The sequence below is a fragment of the Corythoichthys intestinalis genome, chromosome 10 (genome assembly GCF_030265065.1).
Source record: "Corythoichthys intestinalis isolate RoL2023-P3 chromosome 10, ASM3026506v1, whole genome shotgun sequence".
Lineage (NCBI taxonomy): Eukaryota > Metazoa > Chordata > Actinopteri > Syngnathiformes > Syngnathidae > Corythoichthys > Corythoichthys intestinalis.
The window spans coordinates 55,221,732-55,235,273 of record NC_080404.1 but is presented as its reverse complement, the minus strand read 5'-3'; the positions used below and the strand labels follow the sequence as shown (position 1 = coordinate 55,235,273).

The following is a 13,542-nucleotide window of genomic DNA, read 5'->3' as shown; positions in this document are numbered from 1 at the left end:
ATGGATTTTTCCATGTGGCATTTTTTGCGGGTATGTGGCAGAATGGATTGTGGTTTGTGGCTTTTTTTTGGGGGGGGTGGGTATATGGCTTTTTTTTTTTTTTTTTGTTGGTATATGGCAGTTTTGCAGGCCATGCATGTCCGTGTCATTGACGTGTGTGGCTGTGATTTTTGGCCATCCACTTACCATTAAAGCGCACTGACATTCAACGGACACCCAAGTAAGGCTATGCCATTGACGGCCATGCGCGTCCAAATTTTCCATTCATTTTAAATGGCAGAAAAAGATGTGTGGCTGTGATTTTTGACCATACACTTTACACTAGAGCGCATTAACATTCAACTGGCGCCCAAGTAAGGCGATGCCATTGACGGCTGTGCAGGTCCAAATCTCTGTGTCAGCTTTCTTTTTGCACTGAAGAATCTTGGGTATGCGGTCGCTATGCTCGCGGGTGGACCACCAGGTTATTTCAGGAGCCTCGTCAACAATTACAGGAAAGTCTTAATTTTATGGCTGCCGTTGTGTGTATATGATTGTGTTGTATGTAGAACAATTAAAGACTTTGTTCTTTTATTCTCTTTTTACACTTGAAATTTGCCTCCCCAGACAAGCCGCACGGAAACAGCGACAGCTGAACGAAGTGCCGCGCTGCCGATGCTGCCTCCGCGCGCGCCAACCGGGAAGGCGGAACTTTGCACGTTCACCTCTGATATTAACCCTTTGTACTGACTCCATGTTCCAAAAGTTTGAAAAAGACTCGCCGAAAGCAGGTCGACAATTTATTCGTCGACAATGGTCAAAAACAAGGCAAAAACAGACGACGGAGGGACAATTCTGGATCCAACACAAGGCTACATGTTTCTGAGCAGCAAAATCTTGTCTTATCTCAATGTCCAGTGTTTTTTAAGTCCGTGGGCCGGCCGAAGGTGTGTCCAGGCGTTGCTTTGGGATCATCCCTCTTTGGCCGGTTTCGGGCTGTTTAGGTTCGTGCGTGGATGGGATGTGGTTGCCACAGCGACCGACGCTGGTCTTGACATCACAAGCGCCTGCTATCAACTTTGTTATCCGGGCTGGCACTGTTTGTTTTAGGACAAAGCGCGCTGGTCTTTGTCCTTGTTCGTTTGTCGGGAGAACCGATTGCCAGAGTTTGGTGCGTCAATCTTGCTCATGGCGCACACGTTTTGGGCTTCTGTGATAAGATGGCGTTGTGTATCTATTCGGTTTCTTCAAACTATGGTGTGCTATTTATTTTACATTAGGTGTGTTAGACTAGTGCAGTCCTACAGTGAATATGAGAAATGATACTATTCCCTGACGGATTATATTACGTGTGTTCGAGTAATGCAAACAGTTAGACGGTGCCTACGAGAAACGGTACCATTTTTCCTTTTCCCCCTCATGAGCGCCGATAAGGTGAGTCACTTTACTGTGTTCAACGCCACTGAGTGGAGTCTGCCTAAACCAGGGGTGTCCAAACTTTTTGCAAAGGGGGCCAGATTTGGTTTGGTGAAAATGTGCGGGGCCGACCTTGGCTGACGTCCTTTAAGTAAAACAATATATTTAAGCAAATTTTAGCAAGCCATTCAGTGTGTCACATTTGCTTAATTATTTTTTTCTCTTTCGACTCTCGGGCTCTTACGAAATACTGCTGCTGTGACATTAAACTAGCTTCAAGTTGCTTCAATTTCTTGCAGCGTATCTTCCCTGTAATCTTGCCGTACATGTTAGCGTGCCCTGTTTGGTAATATCGCCTCACATTGAAATCTTTAAAAACAGCGACATCTCTTTGCAAATGAGGCAGACTCAGTTTATGCGTATTTTAGTGAAGAAATAGTCTAATTTCCACCTATCCTTGAAGCGTCGGCCGTCACAGTCATGGAAGTAATGGGTCACACGGAGTAATGTTGCTTAGCCCTTAAATAACTCCAACATGAAGCAATTATCAGAGAATCCCTAAATTTCGAAAAATAAGATCCTAATGAAACATTTTTTTCAAATTTGTAAAAAGAAAAGTCAAAATGAATATGTGTAATAAGTGCTCTATATCTATAACCCATGCTAAATCGTGTGTTTTTTTTCCCTCATGGAGCTTGTAGATGCATGTGTTGACTTGCATCCATCACTTTTTTTTCAAAAAGAAATGTCAAAATTCTAAATTAGTCTCAAAATCATCACATTTTAGTTGTATCAAATGTGATACATTTGGCAATAAAGGGTTAAAGTGCTGCTGCCTTTTAGTGGGTAAATGTGGGGCAGCATTTTGTGTGTAAGCTACTTCATATGCTGTTTGCAGAACTGCTGACCAATTCATTAAGTCTGTGTTCGGGCCAGACGTTATTGATTTTATGACAGAGGCTGGGGGCCGGATGAAATTTGACCACGGGCCGCATTTGGCCCCCGGGCCGGACTTTGGACATATCTGGCCTAAACTATAGTTAAATGAATGTGTTATACTAATGCAAACAATTATATGGTGTGTGCGAGAACGGTACCTTTTCCCTTCAACACACATACTGGAACATTCTTACGAAATGCCCAACAATCAACAGGTAGTGAGCCCGAAATGCCCCAAAATCAACAGGGAGTGACCCAATATCAACAGGAAGTTACACCAAAACGCTCCGAAAGCAACAGGAAGGGACCCAATATCAACAGGAAGTTAGCCTAAATGCCCCAAAATAAACAGGAAGTGACTCAAAAACCTACCAAAATAAACATGCAGGAGTTCACCCACCACAGTTAAGCTACCATGGCAATTTCTCCAGATTTTGCATCGTCTAGCTTGAAATGCAATTGAAAATTGAGAACCGCGAGACGGCCTCAGCCGATCTTTCACAAAAAAAAAAACCCTTTGTGACACACTTGTTTTTATACCTTTGATATCGCTCCCTGCACATATAGATTCCTACCGGGCTTTAAAGTCACTCACTGCTTTGTTTCCTTTTGACATTTCGGAACAGTCAGTCCACAGCGGTCCACAGGCCGCCCCTTCACCTACGGCATTATAGTCTCGAGCCCCATTCCTACGGTAACGGGAGCTTTTTGCGCTACAACAGAAAAGAGCAATGGAGCATATACAACACCATTCCTTTGGCCAGGTACGGGAAAAAGACGGCTTTGCGAAGATCTTGTTGAAAACCGGATGTCATTTGGTTATGTGTACAGCGTATTTGGCCTTGTTCACACTGGCAGGCGAAATCTGATAGCCCATCCAGATTGAAACTAGGAATTTTTATGCCAACGTACATACAGGTAGTCCCCGGGTTACGAAAGAGTTCCGTTCCTTCGCTAGCGACGTAAACAGTTTCCGCGTTAGTCGGAATTAATCCTTTAAGTACCTATCCAAAAAGTCCAAAAGTATTGTATTTTGTTTAATGATGGAGGATACACTGCCCTCTGGTGGTAGCATTGGGTCTGGCTGGACTGTCGCCTTGTACGACTGAAGAGCAGACTCAGACGTCTGACATGGATAAAGCACATTTGTGCTCGGGCTTGGCTATGGAGGACCAGGAGTGCAAAAATTAAATAAATACAAACACAAATAATTAAGTCATTAAAAAACTTCTATTTCAATATTTTTTCAACACATACAGTGGGGAGAACAAGTATTTGATACACTGCCAATGGGAAAACCCATTGGCAGTGTATCAAATACTTGTTCTCCCCACTGTATTTACTTCAACATTTATTTCAATGTACATGTATTTATTTCAATTTATATTTTATTTTAATTATTTTTTTCACTTTTTATTTCAAATAATATTTATTTGAATTTATATTTATTTCTATTTATGTTTATTTGAATTTTTATTTATTTCATCATTTATGTATTCCAATATAAAATATTTCAATTTACATTTATTTCAATTCTTTTTTTCTCATTTTATTTATCTGAATTCATTGATTTCAATTTATATTTATTTCTATTCTTATTCATTTATTATCATTTATTTATTATTTATTTATTAGTTTATATTTATTTGTTTCCATGTTTATGTATGTCGATTTTATTTCCATTTTTATTTTAGCATTTATTTTATTTTGAGTCGCTACTCACACCAGCTGTGATAACACATAATCACTTTTGCCACACACATAGCCACAAAAAAATTTTCCCACAGCAAACAGATGCAAAAATGTCAGGGACATGACAAAGCCATAACCTTGTACGCCCTGAAATTAATCGAGCTGCTTGACTGGACGCTGAGTTACTAAACCCAGATTGTTGAGTGTGTTATTGTACATTTTTTCTGGCCATCTGATGTATGTGCCATGTCTGAATGTCTGTCTTTAGTTGTATGGGGGACGGGAAACTGTTAAGCATATGCTTCCTCCCGTCCGCCTTTGTCTTCTTCTTCGGTTCCTTCGGGCAAATCATATCACATTTTGAAATTGTCAATGATTGTCAATGATACCGATGATGATGACAATAAAATTTCATTCATTCATTCATTCATACCTAGAGTTGCTTTAACAGTCTGCTAAAATGCATTTGCACTCTTATTGGTGGACATAAGATTGATTCCAATTTCCATTTTTCGTGTGCTCATTTGCAGAGAAATCACGACGCTCTCATCCAAGACTCTCCATCAGCACGGAGAAGGCTTTGGTCTTCTTCCGCCTCGTCCTTTTGTGTGACCGAGCCCTTCTCACGCACACTGTGTCCCGGCCGTGGTCGTTCCCCCGCCGGACGAAACCACCCGCCCGATCCTCTGAACGGCCCGGCCGCGGCCGCCCCTCGGTCTTCGGCACTCGGCCTTGCGCCGTGGCTTCTACCTAAAGGCTTGGAAAGAACCACTGATCTGGGAGAGGGGCGGCCACCTCACGACTACCCTCAAGCCCTCGAGCCCAATGGTAATGGTGAATGTAAGGGGTTTCATTGTCCAAACAAGTCACGGTTCAGTACTTACCTTGGTACGGGGGTCACGGTTTGGTGCAGGTTTGGTACAAGAGAGAAAACAAAACTGAAGTAACAGTTAAAGTCAGGTAGCACTCGCCAGCTAGCAACCTTGGTGACTTCTTAATAAAAATAAAGGGCCGTTTACATGGTGACGCTGCGACACGGCACTGGCACGCCACACGTTACACTTTTGGTTTTGGTCTACCTCAAAAAGTCAGGATGTTATAAATATACTCTGGTAAACGGTAGCCTTTTTAGCCCTGATTGTAAACAGGCTAATAGTGTGGGGAGAACAAGTATTTGATACACTGCCGATTTAGCTGGTTTTCCCACTTGCAAGCCATGTAGAGGTCTGTAATTTGTATCATAACTTATCTTCAACTGTGAGGGACGGAATCTGATACAAAAATCCAGAAAATCACATTGTATAATTTTTAAATAATACATTTGTATTTAACTGCATGAAATAAGTACAGTGCCTTGCAAAAGTATTCGGCCCCCTTGAATCTTGCAACCTTTCGCCACATTTCAGGCTTCAAACATAAAGATATGAAATTTATTTTTTTTGTCAAGAATCAACAACAAGTGGGACACAATCGTGAAGTGGAACAACATTTATTGGATAATTTCAACTTTTTTAACAAATAAAAAACTGAAAAGTGGGGCGTGCAATATTATTCGGCCTCTTTACTTTCAGTGCAGCAAACTCACTCCAGAAGTTTAGTGAGGATCTCTGAATGATCCAATGTTGTCCTAAATGACCGATGATGATAAATAGAATCCACCGGTGTGTAATCAAGTCTCCGTATAAATGCACCTGCTCTGTGATAGTCTCAGGGTTCTGTTTAAAGTGCAGAGAGCACAATGAAAACCAAGGAACACACCAGGCAGGTCCGAGATACTGTTGTGGAGAAGTTTAAAGCCGGATTTGGATACAAAAAGATTTCCCAAGCTTTAAACATCTCAAGAAGCACTGTGCAAGCCATCATATTGAAATGGAAGGAGCATCAGACCACTGCAAATCTACCAAGACCCGGCCGTCCTTCCAAACTTTCTTCTCAAGCAAGGAGAAAACTGATCAGAGATGCAGCCAAGAGGCCCATGATCACTCTGGATGAACTGCAGAGATCTACAGCTGAGGTGGGAGAGTCTGTCCATAGGACAACAATCAGTCGTACACTGCACAAATCTGGCCTTTATGGAAGAGTGGCAAGAAGAAAGCCATTTCTCAAAGATATCCATAAAAAGTCTCGTTTAAAGTTTGCCACAAGCCACCTGGGAGACACACCAAACATGTGGAAGAAGGTGCTCTGGTCAGATGAAACCAAAATGGAACTTTTTGGCCACAATGCAAAACGATATGTTTGGCGTAAAAGCAACACAGCTCATCACCCTGAACACACCATCCCCACTGTCAAACATGGTGGTGGCAGCATCATGGTTTGGTCCTGCTTTTCTTCAGCAGGGACAGGGAAGATGGTTAAAATTGACGTGAAGATGGATGCAGCCAAATACAGGAACATTCTGGAAGAAAACCTGTTGGTATCTGCACAAGACCTGAGACTGGGACGGAGATTTATCTTCCAACAGGACAATGATCCAAAACATAAAGCCAAATCTACAATGGAATGGTTCAAAAATAAACGTATCCAGGTGTTAGAATGGCCAAGTCAAAGTCCAGACCTGAATCCAATTGAGAATCTGTGGAAAGAGCTGAAGACACTCTCCATCCAACCTCACTGAGCTCGAGCTGGTTTGCAAGGAAGAATGGGCAAGAATGTCAGTCTCTCGATGTGCAAAACTGATAGAAACATACCCCAAGCGACTTGCAGCTGTAATTGGAGCAAAAGGTGGCGCTACAAAGTATTAACGCAAGGGGGCCGAATAATATTGCACGCCCCACTTTTCAGTTTTTTATTTGTTAAAAAAGTTTCAATTATCCAATAAATTTTGTTCCACTTCACGATTGTGTCCCACTTGTTGATTCTTGACAAAAAATTAAAATTTTATTATTATTATTATTATTTTATCTTTATATTTGAAGCCTGAAATGTGGCAAAAAGGTTGCAAGGTTCAAGGGGGCCGAATACTTTTGCAAGGCACTGTATTTGATACATTACCAACTAGTAAATATTTTGGCTCTCAGTTATTTTTTAAGGACCCCTCCTGTTCTCCACTCATTACTGGAAGTAACTGCACCTGTTTGAACTTGTTACCTGTAAAAAAGACACCTGTTCACATGCTCAAACAAACAAACTCCAACCTCTCCACAATGGCCAAGACCAAAGAGCTGTGTAAGGACATCAGGGATAAAATAATAGACCTGCACAAGGCTGGGATGGGCTACAGGAAAATAAGCAAGCAGCTTGGTGAGAAGGTAACAACTGTTTATGAGAAAATGGAAGAAGTTCAAGTTGACGGTCAATCTGCCTCGTTCTGGGGCTCCATGCAAGATCTCACCTCGTGGGGCATCACTGAGGGATCAGCCCAGAACTACACGGCAGGACCTGGTCAATGACCTGAAGAGAGCTGGAACCACAGTCTCTGTAGTTCAGTCAGATTCCTGGGAGGTCTGGCATGAATTGCTGTCTTTAGGCCACAGCATCTAAAGGGGGTTCAAGTCTGGACTTTGACTTGACCACTCCAGAATGTTTATTTTGTTCTTCTGCGGTTGATTTACTTCTGTGTTTTGGATCAGTGTCTTGTTGCAGCATCCATCCTCTTTTCATCTTCAACTGTCTTGACAGACGGCCTCAGGTTTTCTTGCAGCTTTTGAATTCATTAATGATGCAAGTTGTCCAGGCCCTGAGGCAGTGAAACAGCCCCAAATCATGACGCTCCTCCACCATGCTTTACGGTGGGGGTGAGGTGTTGAAGTTGGTGAGCTGTTCCATTTTTCCTCCACACATGACGTTGTGTGTTACACCCAAACAATTCGACTTTGGTTTCATCAGTCCACATAATATTTTGACCAAACTTCTGTGGAGTGTCCAAGTGCCTTTTTGCGAACATGAAACAAGCAACGATGTTTTTTTTTTAAAACGGCAGTGGCTTCCTCCGTGGAGTCCTCCCATGAACACCATTCTTGGTCATAGTTTTACATATAGTTGATGTGTGCAGATATTGGACTGTGCTAGTGATTTCTGTAAGTCTTTAGCAGACACTCTCATGTTCTTTTTTACCCTTCTGAGTATTCTGCGCAGAACTCTTGGCATCTTTTGTGGACGGTGAAGAAAGTTGTACCTTTTCTTGTAGGATCCATCTAACTATTTGCATTATTCTAACACAATATAATCAACCAGGGAATAGTATCTTTTCTCGTATTTACAGGTCAACTGTTTGTATTACTCTAACACACTTAATACAGTGCCCTCCATAATTATTGGCACCCCTGAAAAAGATGTGGTTTTTAGCTTCTAATAATTTTTTTAAAAATTCAAATAATATGGGACCTTAATAGAAAAAAAGCGAAAAATCCAACCTTCAATACAAGTGCATTCATTCAGTGGGGGAAAAAAATCCCACATAAAGAAAAAAATATTTGACATCAAATAATGTGTGTCACAATTATTAGCACCCCTGGTGTTAATACTTTGTACAACCCCCTTTTGCCAACAAAACAAGGTCTGGGGACTGAGATGGCCATGGGAGGAGCTTGATTTTGTGTCTGGTGAACCATTTCTGTGTAGATTTGGCCATATTTTTAGGGTCATTTTGATTTAAAATGTCCTGGTATTTCAAAGCATTCATGATGCCATGCACCCTCACAAGGTTCCCAGGGCCTTTGGAAGCGAAACAGCCCCACAGCATCACTGACCCACCCCCATACTTCACAGTGGGTATGAGGTGCTTTTCAGCATGCGCATCTTTCGTGGCACGCCAGACCCACTTAGAGTGTTGCCAAAAGGCTCAATCTTGGTCTCATATGACCAAAGGACACGGTCGTGTATTTTTGTGTGAGACCAAGATTAGGCTTTTTGGCAACAAACACTCTTATGTTGCCTTACAGCTTCTTATCACGGAAGCCCACCATGTGCGTAATGCAACTGACTGCGCAAGATTGACGCTGACAAGCCCACGTCTGCACCACCAACACTTGCAATCAGTTCTTCCGGACAGTCCAGAACAAATGGCAGGACGCCCTATCCCAACACTAGGAACACCGGAGAACGCCCGATATCCAACTGACAACATGACTGATAAGACTCCCCCTTTGACGCTGAGGTGTCAAAATCCACAACACTCGTTGCCCTGACAACATTAACTCCCGAATCCTCCTGTCCAATCCACAAACAGACAATAAGCCTAAACAATGCCCAAACACACCCTTCTACTGCCCACAACACGCCCCGCGAGAGCCTTCAAAAAGACTATGTAAAACTAATCGTTGTCATTTTTCTTGGGAACCTTTTGTTTGCTTGTGATATGGTGAATCCTCGCCTGGGTCCCTCTGTGAAGTATGATCGCTGTCAACCAGGATAAATTGCTTTGAAGCCTTTTTCCAGTTTTCAAAATGCAGTCAGTACAAGGGGTTAAGACTAAGGTGAACGCGCTGAGTTTGGCCTTTTGGCCGGGTTGTTGTCGAAGTCTTGCTGGCCCGGGTTGCTCGAGCTGCAACAACGTGGGTCTGCTGCTTTGGCTGCTGTGATTCAGGCAACACACACAACTCCACTGTGGCCAAGACCAAAGAGCTGTCGAAGGACACCAGAGACAAAATTGTAGACCTGCACCTGGCTGAGAAGACTGAATCTGCAATAGGTAAAACGCTTGGTGTAAAGACATGAACTTAGGGAGCAATAATTTGAAAATGGAAGACATACAAGACCACTGATAATCTTCCTCGATCTGGGGCTCCATGCAAGAGCTCACCAAGTGGCGTCAAAATGACAACAAGAATGGTGAGCAAAAACCCCAGAACCACACGTAGGGACCTAGTGAATGACCTACAGAGAGCTGGGACCACAGTAACAAAGTCTACTATCAGTAAAACAATGCGTCGACAGGGATTCCAACCCTGCACTGCCAGACGTGTCCCCCTGCTGAAGCCAGTACACGTCCAGGCCCGTCTGCGGTTCGCTAGAGAGCTTTTGGATGATCCAGAAGAGGACTGGGAGAATGTGTTATGATCAGATGAAAACAAAATAGAACTTTTTGGTAGAAAAATTCAGATCCCTCAGAATCCTTCAACGGTCACTTGTTCGGAGAGAAACAACAGTGCCAAACTCTCTCCATTTGTAGACAACTTCTCTGACTGTCGAATGATGAACATCCAAACTTTTAGAGATGGTTTTGTATCCTTTTCCAGCTTTATACAAATCAACAATCCTTGATCGCAGGTCTTCAGACGGCTCTTTCGGACAATGTTTCTTATTTATTATTACCAGGTGTGTGTTTTATAGTGGGCAGGACAGCTTTAAACCAAACATCAGTGATTGGGCACGCACCTGACGAGAAATTGTTTGGTAAAAATTGGTTTCAATTGGTCTTTGAGTCTCCTTAAGCAGAAGGTTCACTTTCTTATTTTTCCTCCTTCTGTCATTGTTTTCATGCTATCCTCATTAAAATATGAAAACCTATCAGTATTTGGGTGGTTTTGGTTAAAGCAGACACTGTTTTTACATCTGTGTGATTTTGGCAAAGATCAGATCACATTTGATGGGGATTTTATGCAGAAATGTGAGAAATTCCAAAAGGTTCAGATACTTTTTCATACCACTGTACCTCACCCTGCTTGCTTTCCCTTGGAATACACAATAGAACAGGCCAATTCCATATGACCTTTGTTGGGGTCAAACAAATCAAGCATGTACAGTTGGTGTCAAAAGTTTACATACACTTATGAAGAACATAATGTCATGGCTCTCTTGAGTTTCCAGTTATTTCTACAACTCTGATTTTTCTCTGATAGAGTGATTGGAACAGATACTTCTTTGTCACAAAAAACATTCATGAAGTTTGGTTCTTTTATGACTTTATAATGGGTTAACAGAAAAAAGTCATCAAATCTGCTGGGTCAAAAATATACATACAGCAGCGCTAATATTTGGTAACATGTTCACTTCAATTAGGCGCTTTTGGTAGCCATCCACAAGCTTCTGGTTGAATCTTTGACCACTCCTCTTGACAGAATTGGTGCAGTTCAGTTAAATTTGATGGCTTTCTGACATGGACTTGTTTCTTCAGCATTGTCCACAAGTTCTCAATTGGGTTTAAGTCAGGCCATTCGAAAACCTTAATTCTAGCCTGAGTTAGCCATTCCATTACCACTTTTGATTTGTGTTTGGGGTCATTGTCCTGTTGGAACACCCAACTGCGCCCAAGACCCAATCTTCGGGCTGATGACGTTAGGTTATCTTGAAGAATTTGAAGGTAATCCTCCTTCATTATCCCATTTACTCTCTGTAAAGCACCAGTTCCATTGGCAGCAAAACAGCCCCACAGCATAATACTACCACCACCGTGCTTGACAGTAGGCATGGTGTACTTGGGGTTAAAGGCCTCACCTTTTCTCCTCCAAATATATTACTGGGCATTGTGGCCAAACAGCTCGATTTTTACCACAGAGCTTTCCTCCAGAAGATCTTATCTTTGTCCATGTGATCAGCAGCAAACTTCAGTCGAGCCTTAAGGTGCCGCTTTTGGAGCAAGGGCTTCCTTCTTGCACGGCAGCCTCTCAGTCCATGGAGATGCAAAACACGCTTGACTGTGGACACTTGACACCTGTGTTCCAGCAGCTTCTAATTCTTGGCAGATCTGCTTTTTGGTGATTCTCAGTTGAATCGTCACCCTCCTGACCAATTTTCTCTCAGCAGCAGGCGATAGCTTGCGTTTTCTTCCTGATCGTGGCAGTGACAAAACAGTGCCGTGCACTTTATACTTACAAACAATTGTTTGCACTGTTGCTCTTGGGACCTGCAGCTGCTTTGAAATGGCTCAAAGTGACTTTCCTGACTTGTTCAAGTCAATGATTCGCTTTTTCAGATCCATGTATGTATATTTTTGACCCAGCAGATTTGATCACTTTTTCTGTTAACCCATAATAAAGTCATAAAAGAACCAAACTTCATGAATGTTTTTTTGTGACAAAGAAGTATCTGTTCCAATCACTCTATCGGAGAAAAATCACAGTTGTAGAAATAACTGGAAACTCAAGAGAGCCATGACATTATGTTCTCCACAAGTGTATGTAAACTTTTGACCACAACTGTATTTGCATCCAATGCCATTTAGTGATTTGAAGACCAGGAACTCAAGTTGTCTTCTTTCCAGCAGATTTGTCACCTGTTTACACCTTCCCGGTGCCTTCCGAGGCCGGGCCTTCTCCGGAGCCCAACTCGAAGTCTCGCCGGCCTCCGCCCCGCATCCCACCTCTCGCTAAAAATGAGACCGAGAGGGAAGCGGGAGACCGTGGAGTGTTGGAAACCCACAGCGAACCTCCAGAAGACAAGGAAAGTCTAGAGGATCCGGATCACGAAAACTGCCCTTTCCAATCTTCTCTCCCGGATCTGACCGGCGATATCCAAATCCCGGGTCCGATTTCCAAAGACGACCACAAGGATGAAAAAATGAAGCGTGAACCAACAAACTGCACTTCAATTGAGAGAAAAGAGGAGACGACTCAACATGAAGAACAAGAGACTAGAGCTGAACTGCAAGTATCCAGCTACAATTGTCCATCCTCAAATCGGCAAGACGCCTACGCGTCAGGTGTGGAACTCCTTATTGCCGCCGCCCGGTATGCCACCGGAGATGCGTTGCAAGCCCCTGTACCTACGTGTTCTAGTCTAGCGGTTCACCAAGGTATAGAGATTCTTGGAGAACTGGCTGAGCTGGAGATACACCGGAGAAGAGTGGAAAGCAAAGAGAAGCAAGATGAAGGTGAGGAGACCGTCGTTGTTTATCATATCGGCCACCAGTGTTGTTAAGCTTACTAGGGCTGAAACCAAGGGCGTAGGTTTGGTCTCAACATTGGTAGGGACGATAGAACATCATAATCTGCATGTACACTTTTTGCTGGGGACAGGGAATTAAAAAGGCCAAACTGATTGGGTGAATGCGGGTCAGGGCTACATTTCTCCCGAATATCAATCTAATTAATTGATAGGCTAAATCAGGGGTCCCCAAACCTTTTCCTGTGAGGGCCACATAACTTTTCCCTTCTCTGATGAGGGGCCGGGGTCAGCTTTTAACAAAAAAAAAAGTGTGATGATTGCAGGAGTGCCTAAATGTAAAAATGTATTGTTTTTCAGAAAGCCACAATCAAATAACCCTTGTTGTATTCCTCACGGAACAAAAGTAAATAAAATGAAATAAATAACAATAAAATAATATACTAATACTACTAATAATATAATATAATATATATAATATAATATGTAAATGTAAAAATTATCCCGTCATCGGGTGGGAATTAATTTTTTTAATCACATTAAAATATTTGACGCATTTAACGCACATGCCCCGCTCAAACAGATTAAAATGACAGCACAGTGTCATGTCCATTTGTCACTTGTGTTTTTTGGTGTTTTGTCACTCTCTGCTGGCGCTTGGGTGCGACTGATTTTATGGGTTTCAGCACCATGAGCATTGTGTAATCTTTGACATCAACAATTGCGAGCTACTAGTTTATTTTTTGTTTGAAA

The 13,542-nt window shown here is 42.4% G+C and overlaps 1 protein-coding gene across 3 annotated transcripts in view; it reads left to right on the top strand.

The window, feature by feature from the left end:
- The first annotated feature begins 227 nt into the window (after nt 1-227).
- The window catches only part of LOC130923088 (BAH and coiled-coil domain-containing protein 1-like), a 28,217-nt gene continuing 14,902 nt past the window's right edge, over nt 228-13,542 (top strand). Inside the window, exons 1-3 of one of the 3 annotated variants that reach the window (XM_057848518.1) lie at nt 228-3,098; nt 4,557-4,866; nt 12,173-12,778. In XM_057848518.1, coding sequence (XP_057704501.1) covers nt 3,066-3,098; nt 4,557-4,866; nt 12,173-12,778 — 949 coding nt within the window. In that variant the 5' untranslated portion in view covers nt 228-3,065. Of the gene's footprint in view, nt 3,099-4,556; nt 4,867-12,169; nt 12,779-13,542 lie in introns of all 3 variants that reach the window. The other 2 variants (XM_057848519.1, XM_057848520.1) reach the window with 2 other exon arrangements.